Genomic DNA, 9643 nt, shown 5'->3' on the forward strand with positions numbered 1-9643 from the left:
CGAGAGAGATAGAAAATCCCCGAGGTAGGAAGCGTATAAGTGCGAGAGAGATAGAGAATCCCCGCGGTAGGAAGCGTATAAGTGCGAGAGAGATAGAGAATCCCCGAGGTAGGAAGCGTATAAGTGCGAGAGAGATAGAAAATCCTCGAGGTAGGAAGCGTATAAGTGCGAGAGAGATAGAGAATCCCCGAGGTAGGAAGCGTATAAGTGCGAGAGAGATAGAGAATCCCCGAGGTAGGAAGCGTTTAAGTGCGAGAGAGATAGAAAATCCCCACGGTAGGAAGCGTATAAGTGCGAGAGAGACAGCAAATAGCCAGGCGGGACTTGGGTGGTTTTTCCGTCAAAGCAGCATCGCGTTCCCCCGCGACCCTCCGAGAGTGGTTGCACCCTCGGTTGCACCGTTTCCAGTGCGAGAGAGACAGAAAATCGCCCGAGGTAGGAAGCGTATAAGTGCGAGAGAGATAGAGAATCCCCGAGGTAGGAAGCGTATATGTGCGAGAGAGATAGAGAATCCCCGAGGTAAGAAGCGTATAAGTGCGAGAGAGATAGAGAATCCCCGAGGTAGGAAGCGTATAAGTGCGAGAGAGATAGAAAATCGTCCGGGTAGGAAGCGTATAAGTGCGAGAGAGACAGCAAATAGCCAGGCGGGACTTGGGTGGTTTTTCCGTCAAAGCAGCATCGCGTTCCCCCGCGACCCTCCGAGAGTGGTTGCACCCTCGGTTGCCCCGTTCAAGGGCACCCAGTGCGAGAGAGACAGAAAATCGCCCAGGTAGCAAGCGTATAAGTGCGAGAGAGATAGAAAATCGCCTGGCGGGACGCCTATGAGTGTGCGAGAGAGACAGAAAACAGCCAGGGAGCCCGGTTATGTGTGCGAGAGAGACGAAAAGTCGCCTGGCGGGACGCCTATGAGTGTGCGAGAGAGACAGAAAACAGCCAGGGACCCCGCTAATGTGTGGAAGAGAGATAGAAAGCAGCCATAGGGTGCCCGCTTTTGTGTGCGAGAGAGGCAGCAAATAGTGACGCCCAAGTGTGCGACAGAGATATAAAACAGCCAGGGAGCCGCCAACAACGTGCGAGAGAGATAGAAAACAGCCAGGAAGCCCGCTAATGTGTGCGAGAGAGACAGAAAATAGGCAGGCAGCCCGGTAATATGTGCGAGAGAGACAGAAAATACCCAGGCGTGACACCTTTTTGTGCGAGAGAGATAGAAAATACCCAGGCTCGACACCTTTGTGTGCGAGAGAGATAGAAAACAGCCAGGGAACCCGCTAAATGTGTGCGAAAGGGGCAGATAACAGACAAAATTTGCCACCCCCTACATTTTGCCGCCTTCGAGGCACGGCCCATGTGGCCACCCCCTTAATCCGGCCATTTCGATAATGACTCACTATGGCTCTAAAAGTAAGTAATTTTGTAGTCACGGTGTAAAAATATGTGGAACCCGGTCTTGATTTTCCAGAATTTTTTTACTGGACAGATGTTGGCCAGCTGGGATGCTCTGATACTGTGAACTTTCTTTGGAAAGCGTTTTAGAGCGTGAGCCTTTATCAGGGGTGGATGCAACTCCCTTGGGAATCCTCATGAGATTGTTCTAATAGAAGTAACTGTAACTGATTCTGATCGAAACAGTCTTCTGAAACGAAACGATTAGTTGGAAATGAACGACTATGAAACAACAGGAGAACCTTGAAATTTTAAAATATTGCTTTTATAAAAATCCAATTCTCACTTACCGTATGAAGTATATATGCCTTGCCACAATTTTTACCGTGACCACTTAAATATGGTCTCAAGTGAGCCAACAAAGCCACAAAATTTCAGCCATTTTCATCGGGACACTGCATTTAGAGGTGATGAATGTAAAATGTCCATTAAACAAGTCTAATAGCCACTATAAAGACTAAAATCTTAAAATGTTTTTAGCGCGACTAAAAATTCATTACGGCTGCTTGATTTCAAGATTTTTAAAGGAATATGATGAAAGCGTCCAAACATAACATTGAATCACTTGCACAAGTTGCAGTGACAGTTGAGAAGATGGACTGATCAGTTGTGAGTTGTGAGAAAAAAATCAAGTCACATTTTCAAAAAAACTGAGGCAGCTTTGGCGCTTGACTGTATTACTTCTTTACACCAAGAAGCCGAGCATGCCAAACATTCGTAGCATTCATGACATGGTCCTTTAAGTTCTTTTGATATTGGGTCTAAAAGAGGAGGGAAACAATAGATGTATTTTTCTACACTTTGACAGTATATGAGACTTTGGCTCCTCCCTATTGGCAGACCAGCAAGTTCATCAGCGATGCTCTTGGGGTGCAAGATGTAGGCATGTGGACCAGTGTGAGGAAAAGGATGTGGTCAGATCACATCGACCAAATGGATGAAGAGAGACTAGCCAAAATTTGTATGACCGTACAACCCTTAGGGAAAAGATTACCTGAACGACCGCCTAAGAGATGGGCACAAGGCTGGCTCTCTTCTTCTAAGGATGATTGAAGATTTTATGCTGTTTCAAAACATTTGACGAGTCCTTTATTTTTAGTGATTTTTAATATTTATATAGTTCATTGTGCCCGATACTCGATGGCCTGACAAACAGGGCTATGTCATAGTCGTTAATGGAAGAAGAAGAGGAAGATGGACATTCTAACAGGTCTACCGCAAGGCTCAATCTTTTCCCCATTGCTCTTAAAAATTTAATCAGCGATTTGCCATGTTGCATTGACTTTCTTTGCCTACTATTTGCTGATGACACAACAGCAGCAACATCAGGACCAGATGCAGCAATAAAAGGAAGGTCAGCCAATAATCAAACATCAGATTGGCTAATTGCAAATGGTCTAATCTTAAATCATTCTAAGACCAATGCACTGTCCTATTCCGCAAAGAAAACCAATTCACTCTGTAGTAAAATCAATGCTATCAATGATCATCTAGAAATACAAACCAGTGAGACACCCAAATTCTTGCGCATAATACTTAATCAAAATCTTGACTGGTAGGATCATATAGACTGCATTTTGCAATTTGGAACGATAAATTCTGGCTCTTCTGGAAAAAAACTTATGTGCATAGGGAGACTAATGGCACATACGTTGTTTTTAAACCGGGCTAGAATTTACAGTTCCAAATTGCAAAATGTAGTCCATATAGCCTTTGTAACTAATAAAACGAACAGCCATGCCTATGCAATCAGAAGTCTTTCTAAAATACTTAGTCCCTTTAAACTGTTTATTTTTAGCTGTCTTTTATTTCGTCTGCAGTGGACACTTCGCGGTCCGCAGGCGTCTGCAATCGTCATTTATTATTTTGCGGATGACTTGGAGTGGACAGGGCTTAATTTTGAGGATGCAAAGCGGACACAAGAATTCGCCTGGATGCGGACACCTACAAACGTAGACCGCGGACGAAACCCTAACCTCTCGACAATATCATCTTCTTCACCATTTCTTCACGTCCCCTTCTATTTTGTCATTTGTCAATCCTACTTAGTCTCTATTTGTTTTTTGACCCATGATCTTCGAACTTTTATACCTGTTGAAACAATTCAGGATTTTATAACTGTTCAAGAATTACGGTTTTATTCATTTATTGGTTGTAATTTGAAATATGTTGGCGTTTATGCCCAAATTCCTCATCTTTATTTCGTTTTTGATAATTTTCATCGAGCACTCCTACGTAATTTTTTATAAAGATGCTTCACACCCAGTCAAGTTTATTTAGTAAATATAAATAAGAAAATAAAAGTTCAGTGGCGCCCTCCAACGGACCGCGCTGTAAATAACCTGCTTCGCTGCGATTGGTTCTCTAAATATCTGCAAAAATCGTCGATCGTCTGCGGTCCACAAAGAATCCTACAGATAAAATAAAAGATGGCTAATGTACTATTGTGCCAACATTGTTTTACATCTGAGATATGGCTTATTGTTAGTGTTATGGGGGAGGAACTAATCAGCTGGCGAGCTTTTCATTGAACAAAACAAGATCATCAGAATTATTTTCAATCTGCCATACAACCACTCAGTTTAGGAAATCTTCAAGAGGCACCAAATTCTAACTCAGCCCTCACTGTATATCTACAAATGCCTATTTGCTATTTCTAACAACTTGATAAAGTCAGAAAACTGAACCCCTCCCCACATTTATAACAGCAGGCATGATTTTACTGAAGTCCAAAAACACTGTACAAAAAAGTCAAGAAATAATATCAAAATTGCTGCAATGCAACTTCTCAACTCACTATCAAGCAACGTGAAGGAGTTGCTTTAATTGGGAAACATTACTGGGTTTTTGAACTCACTTAGGAGCCTTTTAAGTGCAAATGCCTCTTACACTGAAGAGGAATTACTCAACCTGTAGACCACGTTTTTGATTGCTTTCTATTTTAGTTATATCTTATCAGGTATCTACTCCTATCATGTACCTATCACCATCGATGTATCAACTGTATGTGTTGTATGACATGACAACATGTATGATCTGAATATTAGCCATGTGCATGGCTCATGTACCCAAGGCGGATGAAGAATGGTGGTCGCATTTCGTACCCTCTGGACGTCACACGGTATCAGGTGCATGGGCCCGCCGAGACCGGGGGGGGGGGGGGGGGGGGGACCTCAACCTCGGATTGCAAGGCAAAACCCTTGACGTCACAACACTTCAAGATGGCAGCCAAAATCGAGATGCGACCACAATTCTTTATTCACCTTGCATGTACCAATCTATATGAATATATAAATAAATAAATAAATGAAACAGTTATTTGGAGTCAGTGCTTACAATAATAGACTGAATTTATAATATAGATGTTGTATATTAGAACAAAGAATTATCAATAGATAAAAAAACTGTAAAAAAAAAAGAAGGGCGGTCAAAGTACATAAATTATGCAACAAGGGCTGAAGCTGTGCTGGATTCATACTTCCAGTTGGGTGGCAGGGATCTTTTCAATTTGTAGAAACGTGCAAGCCTGTGGATCCTGGATTCAACTAAAATAAGACGGAATTTGGAATCTTTGTCTTTCCTGTAACATAAATAAAAATAACATTAAATGGACGAGCGAGATTCATTGAGCAAATTAGCAAGTTCTTTTGGGGGGTTACGCGCCGACAAGATGGCTGCAGTGCTTTTTTCTCTTCTTCCACCACATCTCAGTTTGATTAATAGCACTTAGGTAAGCTAAATGTTAAGTTAAGCTGGTGCCTTTATGATTAAAAAATTATATTTCACTACTATTTGAGGGGTACAAATGTTACAAATGCATATCAATGACAGAAGTGCAAAACGATGTACTTCCCTTGCAGTGATTCAAAATTTACGCTTCTTTTTCATTTCTTTGAAGAAAAATAAGCAAAAATAGCTTGAAATTTACACATAATGTTCTGCTGATACAGAAGAAAAACTACAAGGGCTTTTAGGATATTAAGTTGACTAGTTTTTCAAAAGAGAAATAATATATGACAGGAAGTCTGCAATGTCACAAAAGGAGATACGCTGTTTTGCACTTTGGCCATTGACATGTAAAATTGTGAAGTCATTAATTTTTTAAAGCTATGGCCATAGTACAAGGACCTGTTAGCTGAATTTTCAATACGTGGTCAGACTGGTATAAATTTTCGTGCTGGCAAGTGTAAATTTCTGTGAAGTTACATGGTTTTTTCATTTTACCAGTTAGGATATTATTACCTGTAAGTTATCTTTTCGTCTCCGTTTTCCTTCAGTAATTCCTTGTCTTAAGCGAAGTACATTTTGCAAATATTATTTCCTTCTTCAGGCCACAAACTCTTTTTTGACTCGCACTATTACATTGTGCGCGTTCGAAATTACAAGAAATGTTAAAATACTAAAACCGAAAAATAAAACAGACGTAGACTAAACAAAAATTGATTGACTGTGTAACCGCACCGGATCGCGACCGATTTATTACTCATATTTATTTTCATTTTCACATCTATTACTTAATAATAAATAGGACACGACCAGGTGCGGTTACATAGTCATTTAATTTTTGTTTAGTCAACAAGTTTTGTTTTATATTTTTCCGATTTTAATATTTAAACGTGTCTCGCAATGGGCCTGTTACAAACTTTTGCTAGAGCAAAAATAAGAGTTGTTTCTTCTAGATAATGCCTCAAAAATCACGATGAGCGCATCGGCAAAGTTTGAAATGCACTCATAACTTCACAGTCTGCGTAAGAAATTTGCGGTTTTTTGAGCTTCCCGCTTCAAAAACGATACTACAGCACAGGTGAAAATTTTGTAAGAGGAGTCGTTCCGTCGTCGGCAATAATCATCATGGCCGACGCCAATCCGCCAAAAAACGTTTGAAGGGACCAGACAACATCTGAACTGGATTAGACCAGATAACAATCGGTGTGTTAACGTTCATATTTTCCACGCCCGAATTGGTTGACCTTGAACTCTCCTCGAATTACGCGCGGAACTGCGCGCAAGCGTCGGCCATGATGAATATCGCCGACGATGGAGCGACTCCTCTAACAAAATGTTCACCTGTGCTGTAGTATCATTTTTGAAGCGGGAAGCTAAAAAAAACGCAAATTTCTTACGCAGATTGTGAAGTTATGAGTGCATTTCAGATTTTGCCGATGCGCTCATTGTGATTTTTGAGGCATTATCTACAAGAAACAACTCTTATTTTTGCTCTAGCAAAAGTTTGCAACAGGCCCATTTCGAACTCACACAATGTAATAGTGCTGGTCAAAAAAGATTTTGTGGCCTAAAGAGGGAAATAATATTTCTGAAATGTGCGTTGCTTCAGACAAGGAATTACTGAAGGAAAACCAGGACGAAAAGATAACTTACAGGTATTAAACTTCTGTGATTTCCCCAATTCATAGTAACCTTTCAACCGATGCAGTACTGAAGTGCGATCGCTCTGAGTCCTACCAAACTTTGCCAACACCTGATTACGATCCTATCCATTCATTATTGTCAGAAAAATAAAAAACACCAACTGACAGCGTAAAAGAGGATTTAACCTACCTGTTCCTTTCCAAGTGCTTCCTGATGGAGACAGCCTTCTTGATTAAACAGTACAAATCTTCAGGTAAAGATGGAGCAAGACCCAAAGCTCTCATGATTCTGAGAATCTTGTTTCCTGATACAACTTTTAAGTATCGTGAGATGTTGTTTTCAAAAACTAATTTGACTTGTGACACTCCATGAGAATCTCGCAGGATTACACCTGAAAAAGGGTTAAATAATATATTTTCATCCACTACCATTTAGACATCAATCACTTACAGCATAGTCGGGTTTATTTTAGATTCTTAATAAATCAGGAATACTGAAGCAATACTTAAACAATACGAACACTTGGAGACTAATCTTTTTGTTCGAGTCTGATTTTTTTCAGAGCTGGTAGTTTAGTTTGTGTACCTTCCAACCAAATTAGGTTTTTTGATGCAGTTGCTTCAGGTTGCCGGACAAACTGTGCGTTGATTTGGTTCACTTTTGAGCCTAATATAGAAAAAATAAAAAAAGAGAAAGAGAGGAATTCTTACCAATTTTGGATGGGGTGAAACCTTTCTTCGCCAGTTTGTAAATGTGTTCTTTGACATCTTCTGGTGTTAATTTCAGCCAGTTGGGAATGGACCGCCGGTATGGGAGGGCAGACTGGGATATACCCTTGCTAGAGAACAGAAACATAGTAAAGAGAACATGAAGACTTGTCATTGAATGTCCATGATTGTACCTTTTATTACGGGGATTTTCAGCACATGCTGGGTGAGTTCATTGAACAAGAAATAAACTCAAGCGCCATTTTAACTATTACAACTTTAAGAGCTCTATCCATTGTTGATGAGACAGAAGGATGAATGGAACTGCATTGAACAGACAATTGTCCAAATGGCTGGATGCACTCTGAAGCTGTGGTTGACTGGCATAATGGACCACTAGACAAGGTACGAAGTTAAGCATTCTGATATATGTTTCTTAACCAATTTTTGACGCAGAACACGATTCGTGCAACAAAAGTTGACTCCTGACCAAGAAATTTAAGGTTTCTTGACGCATAGATTCAAACCTCCCACTCAGGAAAATGCAAGGGTCTGCGTACGTCAGATCGCACACTAACAGTTGTCATGGCTGTCTTTGCGAAACGAAAAGATGGCAACCTCGATCTAGACTATTTGACTCAGCCAAATTGTTTACTCTTTGAACAATAAAGGGTAGGAGGGAACAATGCTTGATTGTGCTAAAACCGTTGTAAGGGGCGATAGAAATCACGTAGAGTATTGTGTTCCTTGTGCCCTGGCTGTTCGGATTACCCGTGACCAATGTAAAATTAAAATGTTAATATCCTACTTAGGAGTTGATTTCAGTAATTTTTGATGAAAGAATTGTGTTCTACATAAAATTATGGTTAAGAAATGTGTATCGGAATGCTTAAATTAGTACCTTGTCCAGTGGTCCATTAATGAGAGAATGAAAAACGATGAATGATGGAGCTCGCTCATCCTAAGGACATTAAGGCAACAGAAGAGTTTCATTTCCATAAGTACTCATCAGTGAATGCAAGCATTGACTTGCTGAGTGGTGCTACTTTGGGGCTATTCAAAGATTTACGCAAGTGTCGACATAGGATAAGCAAGCTCTCCTCATTGTTAATACTGCTAGTTGGTAAAAATAATTATTGGTAACGCTGAGTATATAGATATCAAATGGAAGCATCAGGGAGATAGTTACCTTGCACCGTATTAGATTTGTGAGCTCCATTTGAATGGGTAGGAGAGGAAAATATTCAGACACATGATGTTATGAATACATAGCATCGGCATATACACAATCAAAGAGAACTGAAAAACTCTGAATAATTTGGGGCCTAAAGGTAGCCAAACATAGAGAGAGGGACGGAGCAGAGTTCGTGAGCTAGCAGATGCGGAATACTTAGAAGAAGTGCGTAAGATTTGGACATCATTCCACTATGTACTCAGTTCAGTGGGACGTCGGTACGTTGCCTTAGGATTGGAACTTGGGGGGTAGCTTCATGAGAGATATGATTCATGGGTTATGTAGCTAGTGATATTTGTTTAGACGGTTTAATAAGGTAGTAATCATGGAATGAGCGTGAAACTATTCTTGAAATAGCAAGACAAAATATGGGTTTACAGGTTAGCTTAGGCTCTAACTGATGCTGTCAGGCCGAGGGATTGGCAGTTATTACAAAAGGACACCGTAGCTTCAAGAAACATTGTGATATTAATGAGACTTACCCAGGTGCGTGCATACGACCCATGATTAGAGTTTTTGATCAATTACACCCGCGAAGATGAAAATTAGAAGAAAAACACGCTACACGTGTAAAGCTTTCAGGCGGCAGGATAGATCTCCATGAAGTAGAAAAGAAGGAGGAGGAGGTGAACACCGCATACGTCATTCCTTCAATCGGAAAATCAGTCTCAAAGCAAAGGAGATGACAGTGCTCTCTGACGAGGAAAATGTGAACTAAGTCAAATAAACAAAACGCATAAAAATGAATTTCAATGATAGTTTTTGCATTGATAAGCGAGTAATCTCATGAGGAGATTGCAGAAAATTATCAAGAACATATGGAATTTTTTTTTCTAAAATGAAGACAATTTCCAATTAATTAGGAATTTTTTTCCAATTTTTATTTAGA

The 9643-nt window shown here is 40.3% G+C and overlaps 1 protein-coding gene and 1 long non-coding RNA gene across 2 annotated transcripts in view; both read right to left on the reverse strand.

The window, feature by feature from the left end:
• LOC140224680 (uncharacterized) overlaps window positions 1-4594 on the reverse strand; it is a 378383-nt gene extending 373789 nt beyond the window's left edge. The window contains exon 1 of the long non-coding RNA XR_011899928.1: window positions 4512-4594. This is a non-coding gene — a long non-coding RNA (uncharacterized lncRNA). The remainder of the gene's footprint in view (window positions 1-4511) is intronic.
• A 199-nt stretch (window positions 4595-4793) lies between these two features.
• On the reverse strand, window positions 4794-9419 carry RpS13 (ribosomal protein S13). The gene is made up of 4 exons (XM_019044980.2): window positions 9237-9419; window positions 7524-7651; window positions 7003-7204; window positions 4794-5023 (listed from the first exon to the last, which is right to left on the reverse strand). Exons 1-4 carry the CDS (start codon window positions 9257-9259, stop codon window positions 4885-4887), a joined length of 492 nt encoding a protein of 163 aa, XP_018900525.1. The 5' UTR covers window positions 9260-9419; the 3' UTR covers window positions 4794-4884.
• Between the last annotated feature and the right edge of the window lie 224 nt (window positions 9420-9643).

Source organism: Bemisia tabaci, chromosome 5 (assembly GCF_918797505.1).
Source record: "Bemisia tabaci chromosome 5, PGI_BMITA_v3".
Classification (NCBI taxonomy): domain Eukaryota; kingdom Metazoa; phylum Arthropoda; class Insecta; order Hemiptera; family Aleyrodidae; genus Bemisia; species Bemisia tabaci.